Source organism: Molossus molossus, unplaced genomic scaffold (assembly GCF_014108415.1).
Source record: "Molossus molossus isolate mMolMol1 unplaced genomic scaffold, mMolMol1.p scaffold_m16_p_1, whole genome shotgun sequence".
Taxonomy (NCBI): Eukaryota; Metazoa; Chordata; class Mammalia; order Chiroptera; family Molossidae; genus Molossus; species Molossus molossus.
Genome location: NW_023425344.1, coordinates 136,775,775 through 136,792,183, shown reverse-complemented (window position 1 = coordinate 136,792,183; position 16,409 = coordinate 136,775,775). Strand labels below are relative to the sequence as shown.

The 16,409-nt window shown below is 37.2% G+C and overlaps 1 protein-coding gene across 1 annotated transcript in view; it reads right to left on the bottom strand.

The window, feature by feature from the left end:
• LOC118641131 (ankyrin repeat domain-containing protein 26-like) overlaps window positions 1–16,409 on the bottom strand; it is a 36,171-nt gene that overhangs the window by 2,125 nt on the left and 17,637 nt on the right. The window contains exons 6-10 of the mRNA XM_036278219.1: window positions 12,860–13,972; window positions 9,408–9,568; window positions 3,556–3,589; window positions 3,148–3,289; window positions 98–311 (exon numbers count right to left, since the gene is read on the bottom strand). Of these exons, the coding sequence (XP_036134112.1) occupies window positions 98–311; window positions 3,148–3,289; window positions 3,556–3,589; window positions 9,408–9,568; window positions 12,860–13,972 (1,664 nt within the window). The remainder of the gene's footprint in view (window positions 1–97; window positions 312–3,147; window positions 3,290–3,555; window positions 3,590–9,407; window positions 9,569–12,859; window positions 13,973–16,409) is intronic.

Below are 16,409 nucleotides of genomic sequence, written 5' to 3'. Positions count from 1 at the left end.
AAATCCAAAAAGGTAAGTTAGCAATTAAAAGTTTCTACATATCTGTAAACTATAATTAAATATTCAAATATTGCTTGAAAACCAAGTTGTTCAATACCTCAAATTCCAGAGTTCTTGTTCCAATTCCACTTTCTGATGCTTTAACAGTGATTCTATTTCTCTTGTTTCTGATGACTTCTTGTGTAGTCCACTAGCCCCATTTTCCACTGTTTTAACTTTTTGGGTATGCAATTCACATTGATATTTCCCACATTCTTTTGCTCTTTCAGATACAAGAACTGCATCCTGGATTTGAAATAAGATATTTGAATCTACACCAGACAGAAAACAAAAATAGATATAACATATAAGAGGACTGCGCATTTTCATACTCATTCATACATTGAACAAACATATGTTGAGTACCTACAGTGTGGAAGATCGTAGACTAAGCTCTGCAGATGAAACAGATAAGACTCTTGGCTCTAATTTAGCTTAAAGTTTAATAGAGGAGAAAGACAAATAAACTGATCATTATAAATTCAGATGGATAGTCTAAAAAAGAATTCTATGGTCATATAACAGAACTATGTCAACACTGGGCCCAGGGAAAATTTCCCTGAAGAAGACATGGCAACAGTGTCAAATGCAGAATGAGCAGGAAGCAATCAGACAAAGGAGGAAGAAGAGCCTTCTAAACCATCTACAACATGTGCCAAAGTTCTACCAATCTGTCTCTAGTGAGATGGAGTAACAAGTGCTGATTTACCTTCCTACCTGAAACAATCAAAACCAAAATGGACAAAAAAACAATGAAAACGTACTTTCAGGACAACGGATTTCAGGCAGTGAAGGACAATGCTTTCTGAAACAAATGAAGTGAGCCTAATGTATGTCCCAGCTCACTGACTTGAGAGAAATTCCAGGCCAAAACACAAGGAGAAGGAACTGAGGTAGAGTCTACAGTCCCCTTGAGTTAAGGGATGAAGTTGAGGGTCTGGGGAAACCAAGTCAAGTAGAGCTTGCAGGTCAGAATGCTGGAAAGGAGAAAGTGGAACAGAAAAGGGCTCTGGAGATCTGCAGAGGGTATTCAGCTGAGTAATGAACAGTGCATACATGGAGGAAATCAATCGAGACCACGGGAAAAACACATCTGAAAAGAGTGGAGGGAGACAGTGCCTGGTGCTCACCCAGCTGCACCAGGAACACGGTCTGTAACCATTAGCCAGGCTGGAAAAACCCGTAACCCACAGGACAATGACCAGACTCGTCAGAGAGGTCTTGCCTCAGTAGTGCCCTCAGCCGAGCAGTGCTCTGGATTCACCTAACAAATCATAAGAGCAAGACTGAAAGGAATCAAACTGCTTGTAAGTAACTTAACTATATCCCAAAACAAGTTCCAAATATACCTAGAAGCACGAAAGCTATTTTGTTAATAAGAAAACAAGTAGCACTTAAGAAGATGTGAATTCTGTCAGCCATGAAAAGTACACTGGATGGAAAAAATGCCTATTAGACATCAGAAAAAAAAAAAAAAGATTAGTAAAATTGATAGCAGTGACGTGTGAGAAAATTTCAAATGGCTAATGTATATTTCATGAAAGAAGCAGAAGGAAGGGACAGAACAGAGTATTTGAAGAGCCCTGGCCAGTTTAGTTCAGTGATTGGAGTGTCAGCCTGCAGACCAATGAGTTCTGGGTTTGAGTTCGGCCAAGGGTACTTACCTCCAGTTGCGGTTTGTCCCTGGCCCTGGTCGGGGTCATGTGGGAGGCAACCAATTGATGTGTCCCTCTCACATCGATGGTTGTCTCTCTTCCCTCCTTCCTCTCTCCCTCCATCCCACTCTATCTGAAGATAAATGGAAAAGTATCCTCAGGAGAGGATTTAAAAAATGGTATTTCAAGAAACAATGGCCAAAAACTCTCTACAACTTCATGAAACTATAATCCCACAGATCTAGGAAGTATCTGTTACAAGAGAAGAAATGGAAGTAAACTATTATAATTTGTTATAGTATATGTGTTGTGATATAATATTACTTGAAGGGGCATTGTGATAATTTAAAGTCATTTACCATAAACCAACCCTGAAGGAACCACTACAATAGCCAAGAAATTATAGCTAATAAGTAAAAGACAATGCAACTAAATCATAATAATTTCTTGATTAATCTTACAGTAGACAGAAAAAAAAAAGAAAATGGGCACAAAGCAGATGGGACAAAGACAATTCAAACAGCATGGTGACAGATTTAAAATCACCATATCAATTGTCACATCAAATGAAAATGGTTTAAAAACCTCAAGTAAAAGACAGATTGTCCAAGTGGATATAAAAGCAAGATGTAACTGGATGCCACCTGTAAGAAATGCACTTTACATGCAAAGACAATTTTTTAAAACATAGAAATAAGATATATAACACTAACACCTGACAAAAGAAAACTGAGTTAAAGTGGCTCTATTAATAACAACCAAAGTAGATTTCAGAGTAAAACAATAGTATCAGCAGCAATTAGTAAAGTCACTGCATAAAGAGCAGCATAACAGCTGTAAATGATCTTGCACCAAATAACAACTTCAAATTACATGAAGCAAAAAATGATAGAACTGCAAACAGAAGTAGACAAATTTATAATGAACATGTGAGATTTCAATAGCACTCAATCAATAAGGGACAGAACAAGTAGCCAGAACACCATCCTGGATAGAGGAGACTTGAACACCACCATTCTCTCAAGTACCTATGGGGCAGTGAGAAGTAATAGCTGAGTTTTAAACACGATGAGATCTGAATTTTTAAAATATATAATAATTATGGTTGCAGTGTAGACTAAGGTTCCAGGAGGAGAAATAGAAGAAAAAACAGTCTGAGCTTATTTCAGTATTCTGGGAGGGAAATTATAACTTCACCTTGGGTGAAGGTATCAGAGACGAGCAGAGTCAATAACCACACGCGATGTTGCTATTCACACTGAGAAAAGTACAGTGGAAATTATCATAGCTCTTTGGCTGAGGGCATACAATCGCTCTCATTTTATTAAAATATAAAATGTATTTCCCAGATAAGTAGCTAACAATACTATCCTTGAGGTGCAGAACTAGACAAGGAATCTATATATTACTACACTATACACAAAAAGGCTTTCTATTTATACAATGGTGCTACCTTTAAAATGCTTGCAAGGTTGTTTAATTAGCAATGTGAAATTTTCACACTTGGAGTGAGGTGACTGGCAAGGTTCTGAAACTGTTTCAATTGAGTGAATTAAGTCATCAAGGTCATCCATGGAATTAATTTTCTCTTTGACCTAAAAATAAATAATTCTGTTTTTCAAAATGTTCCCAAAATATTTCTAATATATACTAGGTGTACACCTTTTCAAAAAAGCAAAAACATAGCTATTCTTTAAAAACAACATTTTTATAAAAAATGTACCTATATTAATAACTTGAGTTTCTAAATTACTTTTCAAAGTAAATGTCTTTACAACAAAAAATTTTCTATTTTTTCACTATATCTTTTTTAATGTAATTTTTTACTACAAATAATATTTTTTGAAAATATTTTATATACCTTATACTCTTCATAAGATATTTCCTTTAAAGACCTAAAAAAAAAAAAAAAGTAAAGAAATCAAACAATTCTTTTCAGACAAATATTAAATGCTTAAAATACAAAGAATATTTAAAGCTATTGTTTTGTATATAAAATTTCTTCATTTATAACTAATTTTTTTGTAAGAAGAATTAAACAATAAATGAAAAGTTTAACTAACATTAAGGGACAAAGAAAGTATGTTACTAATAATATTAATACAAAGAGTTAAATTTCAAGCTGAGAATCAAAGCAGAAAGAAAAGTACATTGATTGTTATTTGCATTAAGTTTTTGTTTTATTTTGTATTTTGTCATTTTCAATAAAAACAACTTTTACTAAAACCTATTTGAAAAGTATGATTTAAGTCCTAAAATGAAGGAAACTCATTTTTAATAAACATGATATTCATTTTTGAGGACTTAGCATGCAACTACAATGCATTATTATAAGCAGTTCACATGTTTTAAGGGCATTTAAATTCTCCCACAAATGCTGGAAGTAGGCAATCTATTCAGTATCTTACAAAGCAAGAAAACGAGGCACAGAAAGCCTAAGTTACTTGCCTAAGCCAGAAGCAGACACCTTAAACCCAGGAAATCTGGCTTCAAAATAAGTGTTTCACAATGTGTCTTGAAAGTAATATTTATTTTTAAGTGTTTTTAAGTACTATGATAGCATATACATCTATATTATCATTCCATTTCTAGTTACAAACAATAATTTCTGAAACTTATGCATATTTTTAAAATAAGAAAATTTTACAACTAGGCATTGAATTATTCTTTTAATAAATTAAGGGTTTGCTTTTTCTAAACAAATTCATCAACCAGTATTCAATCATCCATTCAACTGTTTATTCATGCCTTGGCCCTACACTTACTGAGCACACAGCATGTGTCAATGACACCTTTGTTACAGAAGGCATGCTATTTATACTTTAGAACTTTATAATACAAAAGTAGTAATCTGTGATAGTTGACTAGTTTAACTTTGTATTGTACATAAATAAAATCTTCCTCTTTTTCCAGAACCGATAAAACTCTTAATTTAATATATGCTAATATTTTAGAGTACCTTATAACTACTATTTAGGAAGATACTGTCAAAGGCACTGTAATGTCTAGAGTCATTAAGAAATGATGAAATTCTATTCAGTATGGTCTCAATGTTTATATATTCATTATTATATAATTTTTAAAAATCTATGATAGTATGACTTTTAAGTAATTATCTGTATATTCGGTATATGACAATATTCACTCTGCAAATGATTCTGAATGAACAACTTCTTACCATAAAATTATGCATTATAGAAATACTATGGACAATTAGTTTACTATAATCTTTAAAATACAATGTAATACAGCCCTGGCCGGTTTGGCTCAGCAATTGGAGTGTCAGCCTGTGGACCAGAGAGTCCCAGGTTTGGTTCCTGCTAGGGGCACATACCAAAAAAAAAAAAAAAAAAAAAAGAATGTAATGCAATCAACCAGCTTTCAAATACTTAAAAATGCAAATAAACTTAAATTCAATAAACAAGTTTTTCTCTCCTGGATGTTTTCTAACAACATACAAACATGCTCTAGAAGCTCCCATCTTAAAATAAAAAATTAAACTCCCTTGAACTCTACATTAGTCTTTTGTCATCATCCATTTCTCTATTGCCTTTCCCAGTAAAAATTCACTAAGGTGTTGTTTACATTATTCACTGCAGTCTGGCTTCTATGGCAACTATTGATTAAATATGCTTTTTGTGCCTGGCCAGTGTGGCTCAGTAACTGAGCATGGATCCATGCACCAAGAGGTCACTAGTTTGATTCCTGGCCAGGGCGCCTGCCCAGGGTGTGGGCCTGATCCCCAGTGGGGGGCATGCAGGAGGCAGCCAATCAATGTTCTCTCTCACTGATGTTTCTATCTCTCTCTCCCTGTCAATAAAGAAAAAAAATCTTTAAAAAAATGCGCTTTGTCAGAGTCACTTGTCCTCAACTTAACCTTTCAACAGCATTCAATACAGTTGAGTATTTTCTTGCCTTGGCCTGTATACTACATTATGCTATTTTATTTCCAGTAAAAGTAATCACTACAAATACTCCATTACATAGAAATAAAAAACATATAGATTCCCCCTTTTACCATTTTGATCTTTTTCACTTAAAATGCTGTTATCAGTCACTTGAAGTAGACCACCAGTTAGTGAATCAGCCTTCTCAAGCATTGGTGCAATCACAAGCTCTTCTGACGTTCATTTTTCACTTTCATATTTCTTTACTAGCAGTTTGTGAGGCATAACTGCTAGGTTTTTAAAAGTCTATAAAAAACGTATGTTTTCTAATAATACTATGGATAAAGAATGTAAACAATACCTGGCCGATGTGGCTCAGTGGATTGAGTGCCATTCCGTGGATTGAGAAATCCCAGTTCAATTCCCAGTCAGAGCACATGATGGGTTGTGGGCTTGATCCCCAGTAGGGAGGCAGCCAATTGATGTTTCTCTCTCACATAGATGTTTCTATCTCTCTCTTGCTACCTCTATCTCTAAAATATCAATAAATCATACTAAAAAAAAGAATTAAAAAATTTGTAAATTCCAACTCTTACCCATCTTCTTATTAATTCACAAAAAAGTTAAAAAATACCAACCACATGCAAAATATGCTCATCCCTTGCTTTATTTTATTTAAAAATATATATTTTAAAATCTCCTTAAAATTTTTTTCTTTATTGATTTTAGAGAGAGAGGAAGGGAGAGATAGAAACATCGATGAGAGAGTACATCAATTGGTCACCTCCTGCATGCCCCCCACGGGGGATCGGGCCCATAACCTGGGCATTTGCCCTGACTGGGAATTGAACTGTCAACCACTTGGTGCATGTGTCTATGCTCAACCACTGAGCCACACGGACAGGTGCACATCCCTTGCTTTAAAGACAGATATACAAGTTTAATACAATGTGATATTTAAGAGTTGACATATGAAAAGTTTTAAGTGAACACAAAGACAATTTGTAAGAAAAATGTAAAATAAACAGAGGAAATCACCAGGAAAAAAATAGAAGAGAAAGCTGTTCTACGTAGGGAACAGAATGTGAGCACAAAGATTAGACACATAACAACCAGGGGTTTTAGGAACTTGAAAGAGAATGTAGAATCAAGAAGCCACTAGATTTGGCTTTGAATGTGTTTATTCAATAAGTGACCGCAGGCCTCACTCACCAATCAAGCAATGTCACCCAGTTCCTTCTGAAAGAAAAGCAAATCAGAGACAATCTTATTTGAATAAACGTGCCTCAGACTGCCAACCAATCAACACTTGTCTCATCCGATGAACCATGCTGCTTCAGATGATGTCTTCCCACCTTCCCTCTGAAAGTCCACTAGTCCTCAAACCCCATTTGTCCTGACTCCATGGAGAAGAGGAGCCGGCTGCAGTGTGAGAAAAGGCTGTGCGTGATCTGCATAGCTCTCCTACTACAGACTTCAACTACAACACACTTCTCCTACAACACACTTCAACTTTGTCTTTTTATTTCAGATATCGAGGACTCATTAACCTTTGCAAAATGTTGTTCAAGGCCTAGAATAACTTACCACTATTATATTTTCTATTTCTTAATAAAATTTAAATAAAGCTTGTTATTTCTTTGATCCATTTTGCCATAATTAAAACTACTAGAAATATCAATTATAAAATAGTAAGTACTATATGGGACTTTGTTCCCCAAATGGAAAAACAGAGCTTCTTAGAAAAAGCCAAATAGAATATTTAAAATGCACATAATTACATAATTGTCAGAATGTTTCCACATCAAACTTGTTTTATGTTAAAGTGAGAATTAGCATGTTTAAAATAACATAGTAGGTCAAATCCATTCACTGAGTAAATATTTGTGCAGTACTGTATCTTAGGCCCTTTTCTAGGCACTGAGGCTGTATGACAGTGAACACACAAAGATCCTAGTCATGAGAGTGAAGTAAGCACACAATAACAATAAACTAGATGGACCAAACATACAGCATGTTAGAGAAGACAAAATAAAGCAGAGAAGTAAATAATATTTTGATGTACTGTGAGGGGAGGGATGGGAAAAATCTTAGGCTGGCCAAAAAGTAGCTTGTAAGTCAAGAACTAAAGGAATAAAAAAAAAGTGTGCCATGAAGCTACCTGAGGGGAAAGCATTGCAGATCGAATCAACAGCAGGTACAGAAGTATGCCTGGAGTGTTTAAGGAATAGTAAAAAATTTAGTGTCAATGGAACAGTTTGAAAGAGATAGAAAATAGAAATTGAAGTCAGAGGCAGAGATCTGAGATGCACAGATTATGGGTATTAGGAAGCATCTGGCATGTATTCTGAGGGAAGCAGGCAATTAGAAGGTATGAGCAGAGGAACAAAATAATATGACTTATCTTTTAATAGGTCCACTGTGTTTAGAATTGATCAAAAGGGTAGACTTGATGGAGAATAAGTAAAAAGAGAAGGAAGAGAGAAAGGGAGGAAGAGAAAGGGGAAGGAAAGAAGGAAGGAAAGAAGAAGGAAGGAAGGAAGAGAGAAGGGAGGGAGGGAAGAAGGGAGGGAGGGAAGGAAGGAAGGAAGGAAGGAAGGAAGGAAGGAAGGAAGGGAGGGAGGGAGGGAGGGAGGGAGGGAGGGAGGGAGGGAGGGAGGAAGGAAGGAAGGAAAGAAGGAAAGAAAGAGGGAAAGAAGGAAAGAGGGAAAGAAGGAAAGAAGAAAGGGGGGAAAAAAAAGAGAACCAATAGTCACCTCTTACACTAATCTATACAGCAGATAATAGTGGCTTGGTCCGGGAAGATGTGATTGGCTTCTGGGTGTATTTTGAAGGTAACCTGACAAGATATGCTGACAGATTAGATGTGAGGTGCAAGAGACAGTGAAAGACAGGGGTCGAGGATGACACCAAGTTTTTGGCACAGCAATTGGAACAGTTGTCATTAACTCAAACAGGAAAGACTATGTGAAGGGCAGGTGTGAGAAAGGGTATCAGTGGCTCAATTTTGGACATCTAAAGTCTGCAACACCCAAGAGCTATCCAAAAAGAGTCATCTAGTAGACAGTTTGATATATAGGTCTGAAATTAAGGAGAGAGATCTAGTCTGGAGATATAAATATAAAGATCACGAGTATATACACATTAGTAAAAGGAATGAGGAAAAAAGATCAAGAACTGAATCCTGGGACACTGAAATGTGTAAAAGGTGGGAAATGGAGACAAACAAACCAAAGGAAAAAGGACAAACCAGAGAGGCAGAGGGGAAACGAGGTAAGTATGTTTCCCTCTTTGAAAATTCAAAGTCCTGAAAGCCAAGTGAAAACAGAGAGAGTTTTCCATTGGTCAAATATTGATGACAGGTTATGTAAAACAAGTTCTAAGAAATTATGTCTGGTGTATTAAAGTGAAAATCACTAGTAACACAGAAAACAATTTTGGAAAAGAGGTGGGACTGAAAATTACTAGAGTAGGTTCAAGAGTGCGAGGAAGAGGAAGAGAAGTTAGAATCCGTGAGTATAGATACATCTTTTGACTTTGTAGCTACGTGGCATGATCATGGATGACCTAATTTTCTTGTTTAGTTGTAGTTTTCAATCCTTTCATAATGATTACAAAATATTTTTGTAATGCTTAAAAGTTTTTTAAATTGCATACCTGTGGCACCAACATGGTTTAAAAAAATGCCAAATCAGATATAAAATAATGAATTCACAAATACAATTAAAAGACCCCATGAAAAGGCCTCATGAATATCAGCTCAATTTTGAATCTGTTTTGTAGAAAAATAACAATTACCTACTGTTAAATATTGCTATAGGCTTACCTATCAGAATCACCTTTTTTCATAATAGGAAATTGCTGGTCATCAGCTTGTTTGCAATCTCTTTGCTTAATTAATCCATTGCTGTCATCACCAGCAACTTTATTTATGTCTTTGGTTACCTTCATTTTACTAATTTTCTGTTTCTCGTTTTCTTCTTCAACCTTTGATGAAAGTGTGATATTCAAGATACAATTACTTTATTAATTAAAAAGACCTTTTGTGTTTTCATTAATTTTATCATTTGGCTCTTACTTTAACTGCCATAACTTGAATTAATAAAAATATTTTTGTGCTTTCTTTAATTTTATTATGGCAGGTTTTTGAAATGGTTGTAGATTCTGCCTCATTTCTGCTTAAGAAGCAGAATTTGCCATGATTTCAAAAAGGGTTTTCTGAGTGCTGTGCTCTTATTCACACCACATCCACTCTGCTACCTACCATTCCCCCTCCTCGCCCTCCCCCACTGGTCTAGCAGAGACAGAGGAATAAAAAGTCAAAGACACAGAATTTGTCCTCTGTTTTCCCACCTGGCTTATGCACTATAGGACCAGATTTAGAGGATGTAACATTGTTCTTCAGGAACAAATGGGGAGCTTTCCTGTTTCTGCACAAAGCTATTTTTTCCCTCACTGCCTTTTTTTCTTCTTCTAAATCCAGTCCACTTTATTTGAAACTTTTCTCATGTCCCAAATTTACATGACAACACTCACTGAAAATGTAGTTTGGATACAAAACACAGGCGGAGGTATCACCAGTCGGACATGATCTGTCATCCAAAGGTAGATGACACATATTTGGTCATTTAGCACCTGGCCACATGCAAACAGTGAGACCCCCAGTGGCCACACCACCCCCTTAGAAAGGTGCTGGGCTCAAATGTTTCCAGTCGGAGTCACACTGGGATGGGCAGTGAACAGAGGGACAGCTGGTGCCAGAGCATGTCATATCTGGCACACACACCCATGTGTGAACATGCACACACCTGCACACGCCTGCCCAGAGGGCACAGTAGGGGTCTCAGCTCACCCCGTCAGGGTCTATGAAAGCCACTGCCTTGGCAGGGTTAGCACAGCAGCATCTCCTCCTTCGGGCCCGTGTGCTAGGCTCTGGCCTCAGCTCCATGAACGAGTGTGACCGAGCGTGTCTGAGGAGCTGCATGTGGTCACTGCATCCCCAGGTCCACCAGGCCTGGAGCAGTGCACAGCAGGTGCCCTGACCCTGTGATTTTCACACAAAACTCCACACTTGGGTGGTTTCAGAACGAGCTTTAGAAAGTGGAGTCGTTTAGACAACATTTAGATGATACTGGTCAATGAGTGTCAGATCCAAAGTTTTTCTGTTTGTTTTGATTTTTTAACATTCTGTGGGTATTTGTTCATCATGCCCAGCAGACCAGGGACCCTTCTAGTTAGAATCCTGTGTCCACAATGCAAGTAGGACCAGTGGCAATCCGAGAGGGGGCACCCTAGCCTCTCCATCACAGTCCTGTCCCTTTCCTTTCCAGGGGGCATGAAGAATCGGGAAGGCCATGAGAACTATAAGCCCTACATCCCCATCCTCATCTCCCTCACCTCCAGTATGATGGCTAAAATCGTCCCCATTGCCTTTTACAACTCTTTTTCTTTAAGAATTTTGAGGGTGTCAAAAACATGATGATGGTATTCTTAAAATATAGGAACCAAAATTTACCACAACAAAGGAGCAGAGTAAACCTGATGAATTGTTAATGTATAATACTGGAAAATGAGTAATGCTCCCCAAATTTCACGTACAATAACAATAGAGTTTTATAGCTAGAGGATGTAGAAGTAATTATTTACTTTAGCCCCATTTTTACTGATAATGGGAATAAAACCAAGGTGAAATGATCTGTCCAATATTCCTACAGATGCATCACTAGCACATTATGGCAACATATGAGATGGTACAATTCTATAATGTCGAGTCAGATAAATGAACAGAATATTCATCAATCAGATAAATTCACTATGACTTTTGCAAAATAATTTTATGCTTTAGATAATGGGAAAACTCATCCAATTTTCTTTTAAAGGAGAATAATATCTCAAGTTTTTTCTATCTTTAAGAGTCAATACACCTCAAAACCCAGTTTTCTCTTTTAGAGATACTGATTTTATCACAATTTATGTAACCTGTATGATAAAAATCTTACATGTCAAAATTTAACATGCTTTTATTTTGGAAGGTATTCCATCTTTTAAAACATTTTCAACAGATTACAATTTACATTTACTGTTATTCTGTATTGGTTTCAGGTGTGCAGCATAGGCAGTAGGCATTCATATACTTTACACAGTGATCCCTCCGATATTTCAAGTACTAACTTGGCACTACATATATATATTACAATACTACTGACTATTATTTCCCATGCTGTACTTTACATCCCATGACTACTTTGTGACTCCCAATTTGTACTTCTTAATCCCTTTACGGTTTTCACCCACTCTCCCAAATGTGCCTCTGGCAACCATCAATCTGATCTCTGGTGTCTATGAGTTTGTTTTAATTTTGTTTGTTAGTCTATTTTACTCTTTACACTCCACATATAAGTGAAATTACAGTGTTTATCTTGTTCTGTCTGACTTATTGCAGTTAGCATAATACCCCTTAGGTCCATCCCTGCTGTCTCAAATAAGATTTTGTTCTTTTCTATGGCCATACCATACTTAAACAACATGATATAAAGTTTTGATTCAACAAAAACATCTTAGAGTGATGATAACAATAATATATGTGTAAGTATATATGTTTGTTATTAAAGATATCTCAACAGTCTTTTAATAATTACATACAGTGCCCAGTGGGTACTTGAAATCAGGGGTACTGCTTTGTACAGTATATGATTATCTCACCACAATGCTGTAGACATGAAACTAATGTAATATTGAATGTAAACTGTAATTGAAAAGTGAAATAAAATAAATAAATAAAAAACAAAGGGGTCATGATAGAATTCTAGCTCCAGGGCTTTCGGTAAAGCACAGAAGACTGCACACAGGGAAACACAAAAATAAATGAGCTTAGCTGGGATATTTGTGTATATCCCTTCTCTCAGTCATGGCTTCTTTCCATTTTATGATTAATGGAATGCAATTTATATTTAAGTCAATGACTTAAAAAAAACATACTAGTGTTTATTACATTTTTAAAGCAATTTCCTTTATGTTTTTCTCACGTTCAGAGAAGTTACATGATACATAGCTAAATTAGTTTCCCCATTAATAAGGAAGAGTGACAGAGAGACTGAATTAAAAACCAAACATGAGAAGGTTTTCCTAAGTTCCTATTATTTGGATGACAGAAATAATCTATTTATACACATAATAACATATATAGACAACACCATGTTTCACAGAAATGTTTTTCAGAAGCAGAAAATCAGGATGTGTCAGATAATTGACAAAGAGTAGCAGCAAGTGAAACTCTACCTGTTTCTGAAGTTGAAGTTGCTCTTTTTTCAAAGCCAGGAGCTCTAGTTTGAACATGTCTATCTCATTCTGAAACCTCTGTATATCTTGCTGCAACTTTTTATTTGCATACATGTTAGGTGTTCTGTCACTGTAGGGTGGAGAGGAACTCATGTCTTCTATCCCATATTTCATGCTTTTACAGTTACTAGCACTGCAATTGTCTATAAATAATGGCTTCTGGAACAAGTCTGCATTTGGCTTTGTTTCCTTATAAGTATTTGTAACTGCAGAAATAGCATGCTTTTTTATTTGAACTGTGTTTTTTATATGATTGCAGTGTGGCAGCCACAAATCAAAAGGGCTTTTCAGAACACGAGACTGAGGTGTATGTCTGATGCCTAATTTCCAGTTAGTGGTATTTGGGTTCATATTTTTTGTCATCTGCATACCAAACCCTTGGTATTCTTTCATTTCAAATGTAACTGCTGGGTTCCTTACTTTATTTTCTGCATCATTATAAAACCTCTCCTCGCTTTTGTTAAAAACTTGTTCAGTGTCTGATTTGTGCTTATTTTCAGAAAGTAATATCTTTTCTCTTGAACATAGCTTAGAAAATGAGCAGGGAGCATCTGTTGAGGATCCACAGTATGAATGAGATGGAGAAATATTTTCAAGAGTGGGCTCTTCTCGTTCAGGAGATGTTTGGAATACTGCAGAGACAGACATTCCAAATGCATCTTTTTCTTCACAATCAAGTATATTATTTGTCAAATTAGAAGGTATTTGTCTTAAGCTTGGTCCTTCTTTAGACTTATCACGTAGTGGCTCTTCCTCAGGGCAAGCAGCAACTTTGTATTTTTTACAAATTTCACCAAACTTCTGCTTTAACTCATTTGGCATAAGTTGTAAATTCTTCCTCTGTTCTAATTTGCTTTGTTTGATCCACATTTTCTCATACTTTTGCACAGAAGGATATCCTGAATATGTAGACATATCATCACTGTCACATTCCCTATTCATTTCTGATTCTGGAGACATTTTTTCCAGATGCAAACGTGGAAGCCTAATTTGCATTCTTTGATTTTCAGATGTCTTTTCTGTCTGGCAATATGTTTGTGAAATAACTTGATCCTTAAGTAATCAAGTATAGACAAAGAAAAAATTAGAACAGAATCAAAATTTAACCATTAGACTTCTCATTCTATGTATAGCTACTCTCAAATCACTAGATTGTAATTAAGGCATTAAAAATAACTTGCCTTGGTCTAAACAAAAAGAAAAACAGGGACCCTCACACCTAATTTTGTCACTGTTTGTACTGAACAACTTATTAGATGTTAAATCTACCAAAAATCAATTAGTAGATGAATTTTAATGTCAAAAAGTCTTCCTCACTTACATTATTTCACCTCATCATATCTTAAATAGTAAGTCCCTACAGTGCATTAAAAAAAGTTGGTGTGGAGGTGGCGGTGGGAAAGAATCCAAGATGGAAGCCAAGTAGGTGAAAGTTACATTCACCTCCTCCCAGGACCAAACTGGAATTACAACTACCAACCTGAATAACTAACCTAAGGCTAGCTAAACACATGTCTTATGACCAAGGATTTATAGAAGAAGCCACAGCTGGTAGGAGGGACCAAGATGCAAAAAGGGCTGGTCCTGCACCCACACATGGTGATTGAGAGCTATCTCAGCTGCAAAGACCCCGCCTCAGGAGTGTGGGGTTTCAAACCCCAGGCTGAAATACACAGTCCGGAACACAAGAGTAAATAAAACAAACCCACATAAAGTTTGGCTGCAAAAATCAGCAGGAATTCTGTTTGCCAGGGACAGACTGGAGTCTGCTAGAAACCCAGGAGCCCTCTTGTCTCATTCCTGTCACTCACTCTGGGCCTATGAAAAAAGGGCAGTTAGGAATGAACTGCAGTCTTATAAGGAGAGATTGTCCTATGTGTTCCTGGGGAAAGAGCTGAAGGGACAGCCTCCAGGGTTCCCTCTCTGTGCTGAGTAGCTCTCCCACACTGCCCACAGATGCCATCTTTCCTGGGTTGAGCACTCCCCTCGACAGAGCATCAGAATGGAGAATGCTCTAGCCCCACCATCCTAATTCCATGTTGCTGCCTTGACAGCTCACACCCTGCAAAGGAATCAGTTGTAAAGGTCCAGGCAGACTCAGGGTGGGGGTGGGGGGTCAGGAGGCTGTGGCTTGGGGAAGGGCTCATATTTCCCTTGCAGGTCAGATTGGATCCACCGTTCCTGTTCAGAGAGCTCTCTTCACATGGACAAATCGTTGTCTTCTGGGGACTGATAAACTCTGCTGGCCTTACCCTGATGACTCTCTGAGGCCTCACCCTTCCAAAAAGGTCAGTGGGTACCTATTGGTTGGTAGCTGGCATTTGTGTACCCTGGGACTTTTGCTGAGTGGGTTCATACCCAGAAATGAAGCTGAGTTTGAAATCTGTATCAATGTGGTGAACATCACTCACACCTGCCTGGTGACTCACTGGCACCTTACCTCAGGAAACATGCATACTGCCTGAAGCTTTTTCACTGACTGAGCCCAGCAGAAGCCAGCAGGTGGAAGTAGATCTCTGAGTGACTAGGGCCTTTTGCTCACCTGCCCTTGTGCTCAGTGCTGGTTAAAGGAGGTATTGGTGTGCAGCTTGGCTCCTCCCAGGCACATCCAGGCCCAGAAGAAGCAACCACAAACACTGGATCAATTTATAGTTCCACACAGATAGCCCAGGGCCAGTCACAGGCATTTTCTGACATTGACTTGCACCAGAGTCTCTCCCAAGAGGCCCCAGATCCAACACACCCAGTGGGAGTCTTCAGAGGATAACCCAATTTGCTTTATAAGCAGAATACTCACATGGAGATCTCAGCAGGCACTAGAACATGTTTGTGTAAGTTACCCAACATAGGTCAGTCTTCGTACAGTAGCTTGTACTCTGAGGTTGGGATCAATGCTGATGGCCAATCTAGTGGTCAACCACTTCCATGAACAGGCCAACAACAATCAAGATTCTACTAAAGCAGGGTTCACATAATACACACCCTGAGCCCCAGAAGAAACCAACTACATGAGGCCATCCTACCAAGACTGGAAGGCATAGCAAATGTACCTGACACACAGGAAAAAATGCAGAGGGGCAGTCAAAATGGGGAGACAAGAAACATGTTTCAAATGAAAGAACAAGAGAAAATCCCAGAAAAAGAACTAAATGAAATGGAGGCAAGATATCTATCTACCAGATACAGAGTTCAAAGCAATGGTTCTAACAATGCACAAGAAACATAGTGACAATTTTAACAAAGAGAGAGCAAGTATAAAAAAATACAAAGAAATTATAAATAAGAACCAATCAGAAGTAAAGAATACACTTGAAGGAATCAGCAGCAGATTATATGTAGTAGAGAACTGAGTCATTGATTTAGATGACAAGGTAGCAGAAAATACCCAATTAAAGCAGAAAAATAATATTAAAAAAAAATAAACAGTTTAAGGGACTTCTGGGACAACTTGAAGCATAGCAACATCCATATCATGGAGGTTCCAGAAGAA